Source organism: Trichosurus vulpecula, chromosome 7 (assembly GCF_011100635.1).
Source record: "Trichosurus vulpecula isolate mTriVul1 chromosome 7, mTriVul1.pri, whole genome shotgun sequence".
Lineage (NCBI taxonomy): Eukaryota > Metazoa > Chordata > Mammalia > Diprotodontia > Phalangeridae > Trichosurus > Trichosurus vulpecula.
Window position 1 is genome coordinate 223,620,600 of NC_050579.1, and position 16,469 is coordinate 223,637,068.

The window sequence follows — 16,469 nt, forward strand, 5'->3', positions numbered from 1 at the left end:
ACCACCCAAGGCATGCCAATATATCTCTGTATATTTCAAGTTTGGGATGGTTTTTTTTCCCTAAAATAAGCCAAAACCTGCCTCTTTGTAGCTTCCTGTCCACTCCAGTACCAAGCTAAAGAAAAAAAGTAAAATCCCTCTTCCACAGAGTAGATTTTTATTATATTCTCCCTATGTCTTCATTTCTCTAGAATAAATATTCACAGTTCCATGACTAAGTCCTTGCATATCATGGCTTCTATTCACATAATCACAGAATTTTAGAGTTGGAAGAAACCCTGATGACTATACATAACAACCCATATCCCAAAAGACCCCCCAGGACATCATGACAAATGAGGGGCCATCCAAATTCCAAAAAGGAGTTCTCATTTTTCTGACCCTTCCTCAGTATAGGCCCAGTTTGTCAATGTTAGTGCTATTAACATGTTCTCCTGAAACAGACTACAATATTCTATATATACTCTGACCAGGGGAGGTCACAGCAGGCTCCTCTACAACAAATTTGTTAAATACTCATCTAGAATTTACTTGAAAACCCCCACTGATGGGGAACCAGTCCCTCCAGACAGTTCTACCTTGGAGACAACTCATTTTGAGGGAATTTTTCCTTGTGTCAGACTTTTTTTTTCTCTTTGAAACTTTTGCTCATTGCCCTATTTGGCCCTATTGAAAGAAATAACAAATTGATTTCCTTTCCCTTCAAATAATTGAAAGTAGCTCTATTGCCCTCTCTAAGTTTTATTTTCTTTTCTATTTAAAAAAGAGGCTACATTTTATAGTAGAAAAGAGCTAGAAGCAAAATAGGAGCTCGTTGATTAGGGAATGACTCAACAAATAATGGTATATGAGTGTATTGCGCCACAAGAATTGAAGACTATGACTAAGAAATATAAGAAGACATAAGAATGGAAACCAAGTAAAATGAGTAAAATCAGAACAATTTAGGCAAGGGCAATAATAATACCATGAAGGAAAACAACTTTTCAATCTCAGAATTGTAATCAAACCACCTAAAAATAATTATTTAAAATGACTTGAAGCTGCAACCTCCTATATGTGTTGTCTCCCCACAAAGATGAGTTCTAAGCAAGTGGGGTGTGCCTTCTCTGTGTATTACCAGTGTTTAGCATTGTGCTTTATATGTAATAAACATGTTTTTATGTTCATTCATTCATTCATTCATACATTCATGCCTTCCTTCATTTTTGGAACCTATTCTGACCTCCTTACATGACTGAGATAGACTAGAGATGTAGAATGAATTTTCAGACATGGTCAATGTGTTGATTTGTTTTGTTGGATTATACAAATTTGTTGCAAGGGAAGGGAAGAAGTAGTTTAATGGGAATAGGTATGCAAAAAACCCAATAAAACATGTTTTAAGTGCATAGAAGCAAAAACAAAATGCACAAATAGCATACATATAGCAGTTTTGTTACTGCCTTGAAATTATACACACACATACATATGTGGGTATATATTTATATATATATATATATACAATATATATGTATATATACACATATATATTATATATACATATATATATATATATATATATATATGTGCTTCTTTAAAAAAAAAAGGTTACTAAGTCTTTTTTCTCCAGATGCCACTTTCCCAGTTCCTTTATCCTTACCATAATACTAAAGTTATTATCTATATAGCCATTATAAAATACTGAATTTTTGGTATAATGGAGGGTATTTGTATTATACAGTGTACAGCTCACATGACCTCTTACCTCCAGAAATTTGAGAGGCAATGTGCCACTACACAAAAAGAATTATTTTGTGTCCCCGTGTGAGTGGAAGGAAGCACCAGATATGTGACTGCATATAGGGAACTCCAGTTAAGAAACTCCCTCTATTGGTGTTGGTCTGCATGGGATCTGCAATTTACAGTCTTAGAGGCTTTCCTGGAACACCGAGAGGTCAAGTGACTTACTGAAGGTCACACAGTTATTACATGTTGGAGGTAGGGCATGAAGAGAAGTCTTCTTAACTGCATCATCTGCTCTCTATCAAATATAACAAGCTACCTCCCAAAGATAACTCTACAGTACTTATAAACAAAAGACCTGGGTCCAGATCCAAAATGCCAAACCCCAAATGACTGAAAACACAGTTTACTATCCATGTGATCAGGGGTGTACTAATAAATGTTTAACAAACAGCTCTCTGAAAAAAAAAAAGTATACTTTTATTTTTGCACACAGTGTACACAGTAAGTTTAATCTGTATCATTAACATTTTATTCATTGCTTCCTTAAGTCTGGACAATCCACAAAACAATAAATTAAACCCTCATATGTAACATTTGATGATTTCTGATACGTAAGTGCTCACACAGAAACTTTAACAATCATAGCTGGCTCCAGCATACCCCTGAATGTAACCGAGTCATTTCAGTTCTCAGGATTCTCATCAGTAAAATGAGGATTATAATGCTTGCTTTACATTACCCATAGGGGTTTCTGTGAAGAACATACTTTGGAAACTATAAAGTTATGAGCCATTATAATGATGTAAATGCAGTCAGGAGCAGAACTGAGCTTTCTTTATTTGCTTTCCTTTTCTTTCCATGCTGAATCTAACGAAGAACCTTTTTCCTTAAAAATCACTGAAATGAATCATTCAATGTAAAACGATGCATTACCAAATAAGGTAATTTATTTAGCATTTAGCACAGTGTCTAGCACACAATAGGAGTTTAATAAATAATCTTTCCCTTTCCTTCTCCATTAGGAAGCTAGTCATTGAAAATATCCCACCAATGCTCCAACCACCATCAAGAACTATACAAATCCTGAGACATTTGTTTCATTTTCAGGTCTACTTAGACCTTTCCATTGTTCATGAAACTGCCAGGAAAGGTTATAGGTAGTTTAAGGGACCTTTTCTCTCATTCTAATTCAGTGTGATACAGTAGACACAATGCTGGATTTGAAGTTAGAAGACATGGCTCTCAAGTTTAGCTCTGTTATTTGTGCCCTGTGTGATCTTAGATTAGCCACTTTCATTGTCCACAGCCTCAGTTTCCATTTCTATAAAATAAGGGGGTAGGACTTGATGAAGTCTAGGGTCTAGTCTGGCTCTAAATCTATGATCCCATGCTTAAGAAGAAATAAACTAAGACTACTGAGGAAATCCTCATTCACCAATGAAGAGCAGGAAGATGGTAATGACTTTCAGAGATTACTAATCTGGACCAGATTTAGGTTGGAAACCGAATTTTTAAAAAGGCTCTGTATCTCGTTACTCATCCCTACAGTCAATGATAGCCTTTGTTCCTTTAATTAATTTGTGTTATTTTAAGGAGCTCCTTTAAAAATGTTTTCACTTAAATATAGGAAATGATGAGCTTTATTGAAACCTTTAACTTTCCACAATCCCCTCCCTTCTTCTTTTTCTCATTAGGGATGCAGACCTGTTGCTGTTAGACGCGAGAATGGTCCCAGCTCTCTATGTGGGTTGGCTGGTCTTTGATATCACTGTGACCAGCAATCACTGGGTGATTAACCCACAGAACAATCTGGGCTTGCAGCTCTGCGCAGAAATGGGGGATGGTAAGCTGTGAGAGTCACATGTTGCTCATTGGGTTTGCCCTGTCACCAACATTTAGAGCAAATATCTAGAAGATCCTTAAGTATGAGCCCATCCAGTGAGAAGGGTTGGGATAAATCTCACTCAAATCTTATTTCATTTTAACCACAAAGATGCAGCTTTTCAATGACTTTTCCCAATTGAGAGGCAGGGAGTGAGAGAGTAGGCAATGTGAAAGAAGATAGCAGTCCTGTATATTATTTTTTCCATGCTTGTAATTTATTATCAACTGGTAAACTAGGAAAGGTAATTGTATATGGCTGTATTGTAAGTATAAATATTTTCTTATAATGGGCTTGTTTTGGCTCAAAATATGCTTAGTACAATGGAATACAAGCCATTGAGAGTTATTAACTTTTTTTTCTTGGTGAAATGGACCTCTTTGGCAGTCTAGTGATGTCTTTGGACTCCTTTTCAGAACCGTATTTTTAAAGGAATAAAATAGAGTACATAGTATTAAAAACAGTAGTATAGAAATATAATTATCCAAATATTAAGATAAAAATAAGTTATAAAAAATTAATTTCACAAGATCCCATGTGAAGAACACCCTCTTTAGAGTCTTTCTCAATAGTATGTAAAATTTTTGTTAGTTCCATAGTACCAAGCAAAGTGCCAGGCACATAGGGAGAGGTTAACAAATTCTTCAGTTCTTTTGTTTTTGTTGTATGTTTTTCTCATTTTGCTTTATGGTAATAAATGTTATAGGTTAGAGCATCAATGTGAATCAGGAAAATCAGGGCTTGACTCTCAAAATCAACATGTACTAATTCTGTGACTATAGGCAAAATCTCTTTTTGCTTAGTTTCCTCATCTGTAAAATTAGTCTAGTACCTGCTTAGAGGATTCATGTGAAAGTGAAATGAAATAATATACACAAAACAATTTGTAAGTCAAGAGCACCATGTAAATGTCAGCTATAGTATAGTTATACTGGATAGAATACTGAGTTTGGAATCATGGCTTAGCACATAGATAATAAATGCTAGTTGACTGCCTAGCTTTGCTAACTGCAATCTATGGATCTTCAAAAAAGCCACTTAACCTCGGTGTCCTAGTTTCTTCTTCTGTACAATGACAAAAGTGCATTAGATTATCTCAAAGATTCCTTCCAGCTCTAAATCTATGATACTGTTGAGTGATATAAATTGTAGGTCTGTCTTGGAACCCATCCAGTCTGGCTTATAAGTGGAAGCAAAAGACCTCATTAAAATATCCTTTCTTTTATAGCATTGTCCCATAGCATGGTCCTGAGGACAGAACTATATCAGAAGCTTATAAGTAGAAATAGCTTAAAGAATTCAGCAAGGGACAGAATGAAGTGAGGCAGAGTGCATGGTTTTAGCATTTAGACACTGTATATTATCATAAAGCATTTCCAGAAAAGGCTTTGCCTATTCCAGAACTTGACAGATCACTTTTGCCAAAAAAGTGCTTTACACAAAGATCCAAACTCCATTTGTGAGTGCAGAGTGTTCAGTAAGTTTCTTAACTGAACATACGGAATGTTTGTATTCCCTATAAGCATTTGAGATTGTTTTGAATTATAGGCTATCTGAAACTTATGGCTTTGAGATTATTGTTAGGGATAGCCATATTTCAAGGGCTTATGAATTTAGACTGAAAATAGTATACATGTAAGAAGTTTCCAAGAATACCTAGAATTTTCAATTGCTATATGTTGATACTCAGAAATGTGACTGTGAAATCAGCATTGTGGTGGTATGTTTCTCCCCTTGGATGTGACTCAGAAAAGAGAAATTAAATTACCACTATTTTTCCCCTTGTTTTCCCTTTTCTCTCTACCTACACCCAATAGGGATGAGTCTGAAATCTCGCTCCAGATACTTAAGAATCTGTTCATACCATTTCTTTCCTAGAGACAAATTTTCCAAGTCTTAAACATCCACATTGCCTCTTATTTTCATTTGGTTTTCTTCTATTATCTATTTCCTTTCATTTTTCATGTGTTTCTTTTTCAATTTTTTAAGCACTATTCCCTGCTTTGATCTTTTTCAGCTCCTCATTGCATTTTCAGAACTGTCATTGAGAGTTTCTGCATTGTTTCTCTTTGCTCTTCCTTTTGGTGGTTTTTGTATCAAGGCTTGATTTCCCCCATTTTCCCTTTTATACTTCTGTAATGTTAGACATCAAAATTCCCCTACTTGGCTATTCTTCCCCACCGTTCTCATACATACTAATGAAAAGAACAGTAGTGTATCTGTTAGTATCCCTTGTTTCACTACTTCTGATGTCATGGTTACTGGTTATTAGAATCCTCTGCTCAGTTGCTCCTCACACATGACATGGCTGTTATGATCCCTTGCTCAGATGATGCCCACACCATGGAGGCTGGTGAATATATTTACAATGAAATAAAACTCAATAAGGATCTTCAATTCAGACTTAAAGTAGTGCCACCAAATTAGATGTGACTTCAGGCAAAGACTTACTCTAGTCGTCTTCTTTGAAATGGAATGAGGATGACTTTGTTGTTGATAGAATTATAGATTTAGTCAATCAATAAGTATTAACCAAGCGCTTATGTCAGGGAACTATCCTAAACACACACACACACACACACACACACACACACACACACACACACACACATACATAGCATATGCAAAACTTAGAGTGTTCTATATGACCCAGTCTGTATGAACTTGTATAATACCACTGTCCCATTCACTGGCAGGAAATCCATCATTGATGCTGCTTGCTTCATCATAGTTCTGCCTGCTCCAAAATGACCTGAGTTTCAGCTATTTATAGTGAAGTATTCTGGTGAACCTATTCCAACAGTGTCACCCTACAGCTCCTGAGGATGAATTCTAAAGCAATTTGCCCTTGCTGCTTCTCATACTGCAATAAAATCAAAAGGAAGAAAAATGTCCCATGAAGAAATATCCTATACCAATGAAGGTGGATTGGTTGCTCATTCTTCCGGGAGTCAAAGTATCACCCCATTACCAATTTTATATATGAGTAACTAAAACCTTTCATTTAATTTTGTTCTGTTCATCTTTGGGTCTATTCTTGTTTCTTTGAAATGGAATGAGGATGACTTTGTTGTTGATAGAATTATCAATTTAGTCAATCGATAAGCATTTACCAAGCATGTATGTCAGGGAACTATGCTAAACACACACACACACACACACACACACACACACACACACAAAGAAGGGCAAAAGACAGTCCCTGTACTCAAGGAACTCATAAGTTTTAGAGCTGGAAAGAATCTCAGAAGCCATCTAGTCCAATAGCCACATTTTGCAAATGAATAAATGGGCCACAAATATTATATGAATTGCCCAGAGTCATACAGACAGCAAGTGCCAGAGTCAGGATTTTATCTGAGATCCTTTAGGTCCATGTACAGCAATTTTGTTTGTAGTTTGTCAGAAGCTGAACCATCCTGGGGATTTATAGCTTTGGTCCTTACCATACCCAAATTTAGAGAGATAGAAAGTAGAGTTAATACAGAGTAGCCTTACAGTCAGAAAGACTTGGGTTAGAAGTAGAAGTCCCAGAGTGTACAAAAAGGGACCCTGGGCATCATTTAGTCCAACTCATATATGAACAAAAATCCCTTCTACAGTCAGGGCAGAGACATTTTCCTTACATTAAGCCAAAATTTTCCTGTTTGTAATTCTTAGTCTCCAATACACAACATGGAACCATGAACAAGTTGCTTAACTTCTAACATCTAGCAGCTCTCAATAATTACACTATAGATGAGTTCACACTCCACATGAGTGGAGTTCCCTACCACAAAAGAAATGATATGCCCAAATGGGACTTCCCTTGACAACCAAAAATTCATACTCACACTCACCTGCTACCACTCTCCAACCCCTTCCCCCTCCCATACATAACCATGCCATCTAGATGTAGAATAAATTAAAATCTCATTTTCTAAATGAGAATATTGGAGTAGATGATCTTTAAGAAATCTTTCAACTCTAATGGTCTATAAATTTATGACTCACCATAAGGAAGAATAGGTGGCCATTCATAATGGCCATTGGTAACTATCACTTTTCTTGTGTGAGATGAAAGCAATAAGAAATTAAGTTGTAGTTTATCCTTGTACCCAGCGTATATCCAGAATAACTATGTATGTTGGTTTTATGAGATCCAACCATGCTATTACACTGATTAGCCTCAATGAATGTTAGTAGTTCAGAATGACTCCAGTTTAGAGACTGCCTGGTGCTAACTCTAACTGAACACCTAACAACAATTTCAGAAATTGTCAATATGTAGATTTAAGGCAAGAACGGTAATGCAGAGAAAGTATCATATTTGTATTAATAGAATATGAGTTTATATCCTTTTTTGCCACTTATATGTAGAATGTTGGAATTAACTTTCCTGGTCCTCAGTTCCCTCACCTGTAAAATAAGAAGGTTCTAAAGATACTGTAAAGGGGGTCTGGAATTCTGTGTTCAATCTTTAACTCTTCACTAATTAGCTGCACAGCTATGGGTAAGTTACTTTACCTTGTGCTTCATCTTTCCTATCTGTAAAATAAAGGGCTTGAACTGCATTATCTCAAAGTTCCCTTTCTGCTCTAACACTTTGTGACTAGATTTCACATAAGATTCCTCTTAGCCCTACATCCTATGATCAATGAAACTATATTATTTTGATCTGGGAGAGAGAGTTGAGAGCAAACTACATCACGATAGCTGTCAGTCAATCAACAAGTGTTTAATAAGTACTTAAAATATGTCATGCACCAGATTAGTCACTAGGAATACAAGGAAAAACATAACAGTCCCTGTCCTCAAGGAATTTACAGTCTATCAAAAGATACCGTATGTATACATTTAAGTAAAATATACGTATATGCCAATATGCCATAATATACATATATTTACATGTACATACACAAAAAATGAATTTATGGGAGGACACTAACAGCTGGAAGGAAAAGGAAAGGCCTTGTATAAATGTATGATTCAGAGGATGGATTATAAAACTATTTTCTTTGGCTGCTTGCTATACTGCAAGAGAACAAAAAGGAAGAAAGATGTCCCATGAAGTAAAGTCCTATACAAATGAAAGATGATAGGCCTGTCATACACTTGAGTAGAGTTTTGAAGGAAATAAGAGATTCCAAAATGTAGCAGTAAGATGTAAGTGCATTCCAGACAGAGATGGTGTGGTCCATGAGAGAATCAACAAAATGATTTAAACTTAGTTTACCCCACTCTTATGGAGGAAAATAGCTGAGAAACCTGGATATAGATTTGAAAAATTGGTGTTTTGGAAATTAAAAGGCTGTTGAAAATAAAAGTAGCATTATAATTCCTTGGAGATTTTGGGGAAATGTCAGCTTATGAAATACTATTGTTACAGATTTGACAACTGAATGGGAGAACATTTGGCAGAATTCACTTGAGGCTAGTCTCTTCTGACTTGTTTTTCATTTTGTATCAATAGTTTGCCATTTTTCATATGCTTTGCTTACTAAAGTGAACAAAAAAGCAAAACTCCTCTTTTGCTTTGCAAAGGTAAAGAATCAAATAGCAAGGTTGTTTTCACTCCTGAAAAATTAGTTCCCCAAATCCTAGAAGGTTTTTAAAGATAGAAGTTATATTTCAAGTTGACAAATGAAATTATTTTTATCTCCATGACAATATAAGTGGATTATTTCTTTTTTCATGAAAAAAATTATTGAAAGGGAATATTTCAATAAGTCTTCTCTTGCTTTTGGATTTATTTTTGGGGTGAACCACTTGGAATGATTTCAATTACCTAACTTGGAACATTTTGTTAATTGCAGTTGATAGATTCTTATTCTTTTTAATATTTTAATTGAAAATAACATAATTACAAACTTCTATGCCCTATATATTCTTATGCATATGTTTGGATAAGGAAATAGTGACATAGCCTGTATTTCAATACATCTTTTATTTTAAGACCAGGATGTTCTTCAGATGGTATAATTTGCTATTGTTTGATGCTTTTTATAGTTTTAAAATCAACCCAGCAAACTAGTTCTGTTTTTGAAACTTGGGTTTATAGTATAAATTAGAGGTGGAAGAACAAAGTGGTATTTGGGGATCATCAAAACGTCTTGAAAAACTGTATTTTCAGACATTTTGGGTTTGGCAAAACTCAGAATGAGTTTGCCAATGATTTTTTTCTTCCTTTCTGTTCAAACCCGCGTATACGTCAAGGAAAATTCAATCCGTATGTTTCTGATTCATTTGTATTCAAGTCATCAAAATGTTGTTTTGTCAGTGCATTGTTTGATGTCCAAGAAACATTATGAGTCTTTTTATAAGTCTCTGAAAGCCATTTTTCTTTGAACCAGGAAGTGATATATTTTTTCCAACATTGGATTGACCAAGATCCAGTCAAGGCACAAATTCAGTTCAAAAGACAATCCTCAAAAGTTTGAATGAGCTCTCCTCTTATTATAGCATGTTTTCCCATAGCCAAGAAAAACACATTCAGAAGTTTTTAAAGCATTGAATTAAATGGAGTTTATTCTTCTAGAGCTTATTGATGTTTAAAAGTAAAGATGACTATGTACAAAGTTGTTTTTCTTTGCTGCTGAGTTGGAATCCAAATGATGTTTGATAATTCAATATAAATTAGTAGACTAGAGCACCATTTTTAGTAGTCTTAGGAAAGAAGAAGACTGAGATAGATTTCAGTCAATATGTGTAAAATCAGGAAGGATGGATCAACTCATCTCCGGCATGAATAGGAACTTGTCAATTTGATCTGGAATGCTAGAATTAAATTCAATAAGCATTCAGGAAATACCTACTATGTGTAAGGAATTCTGTTAAGTGCTTGGGGAGATAGCACTTAGTTCAAGTAGAACAATATAAGGGAACTATTTAAATAGTGAATAGGAAACTTGTGGGGCTTTTACCTGACATATGTTATAGGAAACATAAATAAGTTTAATTTATGGCTTGTTGAACCATGTTTGTGCCACGTCTTCAAAGGTCTTTGCTACAGAAGTCAAATAAAAAACCAATATTATGTTGGGTGCATTCACTCATGGGACTACTCTTATAGAAAAAAATGGGCTGAATGATCATAGAGCAATTCTAATTTATTTAGATTTTTAGATCTGGAGCTGGAAGGGACCTCAGAAGCCATCATTCCCAACCCTTTCATTGTGCAGATAAGGAAGCTGAAGCCTAGGGAAGTGAAATGGTTTGCTCATGTAAATGTTAGAAGTAGGATATAGACTCCATCTTTTGGTTCCAGAGGTGGGATCCTTTCTACTACACGACACTGCTTTATGTAATTAGACCCTGGGTGAAAACACCAATAAAGGGTGAGGTGTGTGTGTGTGTGTGTGTGTGTGTGTGTGTGTGTGTGTTGGTTATGCTTTTCATTTTTGTAATTCATAATACGATATACTATATAAACGGTAATGAATATGGTATTGATGTGGTTGACTCTAGTTTATTCAGCAGAGACAGCCACATGGTGTAACAGACAGTGTGCTAGATTTGACCTCTGCCATATCTTACCTCAGACACTTGAAGGCTGTGTAATTGTGAGCAAATCACTTTCCCTTACCATATTACAGCTTTCTTGTCTGTAAAATGAAGGGGTTGGACTAGATGGCGAATAAAGCCTCTTATACAGTAGCTCTGAATCTATGTCCCATGGATGTTTATTAAATACTTGTTCTGTATAAGGTTATATGGATAAAAGATAAAAACAAAACAATCCCTGCCCTATTGGAGTTTACAATATATTGGAAGTATATAACATGCACACAGGTAAACATCATTTGAGGAAAATCCAAGGATACAAGAGTAGCACATGAGTGGTAGGGTCCAGAGGAAGTTTCTCCAAGAAGGTGGCATTACTGCTAAAGCTTGAAGAATATAGGGTGATAGAAGCTTGTTGTTGTTCAGTTGCTTCAAACATGTCCCACTCTTTAGGACCCCATTTGAGGTTTCCTTGGTGAAGATACTAGAGTGGTTTGCCATTTCCTTCTCTAGCTCATTTTGCAGATGACAAAACTGGGGCCAACAGGTTAAGTGACTTGCCCAGGTCATACAGCTAATAAAAGTCTGAGGGTAGATTTGAACTCAGGTCTTCACGATTCCAGGCCTGATCCTCTATCCACTAAGCCACCTAGTTGTGTGTTCTGTCTATAGGGGAATAGCATGAGAGAATGCACAGAGGCAGCAGATGTAATTGTGACTTCAAGGAACACTTCATAATCTAGCTTACAGAAAATTATAATTTTTGAAGGGGAGACAATGCATGGTACTAAATACTTAATAGAAGATTGCCTGTATTGGGAGGTTTCTTGGGGGCAAAAAACTCTGCAAATGGAGAGGGGTCCTCTTGGAAAGGACTTGTTGAACACAGAATCTTGAGATTTTGTGTCCAGTGGAAAGATATCCCACAGTGATCAACAGGTTTCTTTAAATGCAGAATCATTCTGTTGACAGTATTCTGGACAATCCTGACCACCAGATGACTTTTTAAATCTGTTCATGCCTCTGTCTCATATTACCGGTGAATCTGGACTTGTCAAATCTTTAGCAACTTTTGATCCTGACAAATTGACAGTAAGGAAAATTGAGAGTATACAGCTGGACCACTAGTTGTAGCATACAAAATAAAAATGAATGTTAGAATTTTAAGGTTTGCAAAGTACTTTAAAATATTATTGTATCTTGTTATTTTGGAAAGAGTGCTGGGTTTGGAGCCAGAAGGACTAAGTTTGAATCTCAACTTTGCTATTTAATCCTTGTGTGAGCTTGGACAAATCATTTTTCCCCTTTGTGGTCCTCAGTTTCATCATTTGTTAAAATGAAGGAATTGGACTAAATTTCCTCTAAGTTTCCCTTCTATAGGCCTAGAGAATATTACTTTGTTTAAAAAAATTTGCTGTAATAGTCAAATAAAAAAATTGAGATGAGATAAATGTATCAGCTTTGGAACCAAAGAATCCTAAATATGAGTTAAGCTACTATAGCTCTCTTGTGAGCAGCATAATGGAAATACTATAATGCTTATGTAACCGAGTGTTAAAGACACCCTGATTGTCTGCAGAAGATAATCCATGTGTCTTGGGAACCAAAAGCTATCTTCTTGATTTATGTTGTGCTGTTCACATAACAAAACCCACAAAATTCCCAGTATAAACAAGAAATTTCCCCTTAGTGGACAGGGAAATTGACTAGCTCTTATGCTTTGATTGGAAGGACATCACAGGTGAACTTGAACACCAGCAAGAAAAACTTTTCCAAGATTATGGTTGTTAGTTCATTCTCAAATTATAACCCAAATGAATCAGCAGCTCTAGGCTCCTACATCTGTTGTGAATGAGACAATGAGGGTATCTTGGATACATTTGTTCTCCTTGCCTTTGGCACTTGCCATCATTTCAAAAGATATTCTCTATTCTATTTTTCTAGAGCATGTAAATGATTTTTGTAAATGATGAATAAATTAAACATATTAATTTTTCATGAGGCCTTTCATCATTCAGAAAAGAAACATTTATTAAGTGCCTCCTACATGTAAGGCACTGTGCTAAGTGCCTTACAAATATTACTTCATTTGATTCTCACAACAACCCTGGGAGGTAGGTGTTATTATTAGCCCTACTTCACTCATGGGGAAACTGAGGCAGAGAGATTAAGTTATTTGTTCAAAATCACATAGCTAGTAAGTATCTGAGACTGAATTTAAACTCAGGTCTTCCTGACTCCAGGCCCCCTGCTCTATTCACTGGGCCACCCAATAGCCGTTATGCAGGTCTCTTCTTTCAAAGCGAGGTAATGGTGGTGGTGGTAGGAGTCGTAGCAATAACTGATAATTATTTAGTTCTGTAAAGATTGCAAGGTGCTTCATGTTCATTATATTTCTTTCAAAAGATCATTTAAATGAAAGACCATTGCCATGGTGGGGAAAGGAGAATCTATACTTAATTTTGAAAAATATTCATAGTAGATATAACTGTGATATAGTGGAAAGAGAGTTGGCTATGGGATGAAAGGGCTTGGGCTTGAATTCTACCTCAGCTCTTTTCTTTGGACAAGTCACTTGTCCTCTTTGAGCCTTTGTTTCTTCATTTAAAAAATGAAAGAACTAGAGAAGATTGTCTTTAAGGTCCCTTCTGATTCTGATTCATCTCTCTCGGGAGGTAATGTGGTATAATGGAGAAATGCCAGAGTAAGATTTGTAATAACCAATAATAATTATAGCTAACAGTTACATAGAATTTTAAGGTTTGCAACATTCTTTACAAATACTGGGTTTCCTCAAATGTGTCAGTGCAGTTTTAACCCTTAATAGCTGAGAATTGCACTAAAACTTTTGGGACACTTGGTATTTTCTCTCTTTATCCTCAGCAGCTTTTAGGGAATATGTGCTAATGTCATCTCCACTTTACAGAAGAGGAAAATGGAAGAGATAGAGGTTAAGTGATTTATCCTCGGTTACACAGCTATTATTTATCTGGAGTCACATTCGGACTCAGGTCTTCCTGATTTCGGGATACTTCCCTATCTATATGCCACCTGCTAGACTTCCAGTCTTGGCTCTGCTACTCAACTCCTTACATAGCCTAGGTCAAGTCCAACTATCTATTCCTCTTCAGTTAAAAGAACAAAGAAAAAAGAAATTTCTTGGACTAACTGGACAATAAGATTCCTTTCAAGTTTTAATCTATTATCTTATGGAGTATTTTTTGGAATTAAATTAATTCAATAAGTAGAGGCAGCTAGTTGGTGCAGTGAGTAAGAGCTCTGTACTTGGAGACATGAAGACCTGAGTTCAAATCCCATTGTACACATTTGCTAGCTTTATGCTTCTGGGCAAGTCACTTACCCTCTCAGCCTCAGTTTCCTTTTGTAAAATGAAGGTAATAATAGCACCTACTTCCCAGTCCTGCTGTGAGGATAGAATGAGGTGACAGGTACATTGCTTTTCCAACTTTAAGTACTCTGTTAGCAAGCACTTACTACATGCAAAACATCATGTTAGCCATCTCCCTCAATGCAAAGATCATAGCCCTTGCCCTCAAGAAGCTTATGATCTAGTACTGGGCATTGCACATACATTCAAAGGGCTATGGCACAAAAACAGGAAAGGATGCATGTGAAAGGCTGGTTCAGAGCGCTCTTTGATGTCTGAGAAAGGTCATTCCTATCTGAATGGGTCAAAGAGAAGGCAGTCGAGCTGGATCTTGAAAAGATGTGAAGATGCCAATAGGCAGGGGAGAGCATTCTGCAGTAGACAGAGGGGATGGTGTGAACTAAGACATGGGATGGGGAAAGCACAGCTTCATGCCAGGCCAAAAGCTTCATTTATCCATATTCCCTTTTACTCATGATGTAAATTGTTCCCTTGTCCCTATGTACTGATATTTACATGTAGATATTACTGAGTACTTTTACAAGCATAACTGCTGCACCATTTCCTCTTGTGCTCCAAAAAGTATGTGAGTCATCTGAGGGATTAAGGTGATGAATTAATGATGCAACAGTAGGATGACATCATGGATAGGGCGCTGGACTTGGAGTCAATAAAAGTTGGGTTCAAACCCCGTTTCCGACCCTTTTTAGGCATGTGACCTTGGAACAAGTAATTTTACCTCTCTGTGCCAAGGTTTCTTCATCTGACAAATGAAGGAGCTGAATCCAATGGCCTCTAAGGTACCACTTAGTTCTAAATCCATGATCCTGTGATTATCTCTCTCTCTTTCTCTCTCTCTCTCTCTCTCTTTCTTTCTCTCTCTCTCTCTCTCTCACATACTCAAATATATATGTATATTTGTGTATATGTATATATGTACATATATATGTATATATATACATATATATTTGAGTATGTGAGAGAGAGAGAGAGACAGAGAGAGAGACAGAGACAGAGAGGGAGAATTTGTAATATTTAGAGTAGGAAGGAAGGTCATCTTGTCCAGTTTCCTTATTTTATGAATAAGGAAGTTGAAGCCTCAAAAGATTAAAAAGTGTTTTATACTTAACAATCATTCAAACCCGGGCCTGTCAACTGCAAATTTTGCTTCTCTTCCAAACTACCACCCTATCTTCTTTCTCAAACTCACTTATGTACAAATATGTGCATAAATAAACTAAACCCATTTTTGAAACTGTTGTGATATCCCTTTAGTTAAGTTGGAGATATTCTGGAAATCATTGTTTCGGGGAAGTTGAAGTTGCACATTGGCATAATATTCATATTCCAAATTATTGATAGCAGGAAGTTGTTTTTAATAGGTATTGATAATATAGCCAAGCGTTAGTGGAAACTTCTAAGTGGATAAATGCTTGCGCTTATTGGACAGAAAGAGTTGGATTCAAATCTTACCTCTGACACTTGCGAGCTTTGTCACCCTGGATAAGCCACTTAACCTCAGTGTTCTCCAGATATTGGGCCAGGACTTATGAATTGAAAGATGAGTAATAATATAGAGATGGGAAGTTTTCTCTCACTGGGAGTTTCCTAAGATGATGGCATCCTTTATATTTCGAATGAAGGAGATAGTAAGCAACACATCTCATCTCCTTCACTATGTTTTTTCAATGATCACTTCCTATGATTCCAAAATTAAAAGGGTATGTTTCCAGTGCTTTAAGCAGTGTAGGTGTCTAAGAAACAGACACATAGGAAAGAAAACAGTGGACATGGCAAGGGTAAGGACTAGTGTGGGTTGACCAAGACTGCAGGTATAAAACAGTAATGCTGAGTTCAGAAATTCATTAAATATTTTCCTTTCAAACTAAATCATATTTCCTAATTCTCAGTGAAAATGGGATTTGACCTTCTGTGGAAAATCATTGTGTAGGTTCTCATGAGTTCTTTAGATGACATCTTCTCCCCCAA

General features: G+C 36.2%; 1 protein-coding gene across 1 annotated transcript in view; it reads left to right on the forward strand.

Annotated features, from left to right (window-relative positions):
• The window catches only part of BMP5 (bone morphogenetic protein 5), a 173,899-nt gene that overhangs the window by 112,445 nt on the left and 44,985 nt on the right, over positions 1–16,469 (forward strand). Inside the window, exon 3 of the mRNA XM_036769333.1 lies at positions 3,423–3,571. Within this exon, the coding sequence (XP_036625228.1) occupies positions 3,423–3,571 (149 nt within the window). The remainder of the gene's footprint in view (positions 1–3,422; positions 3,572–16,469) is intronic.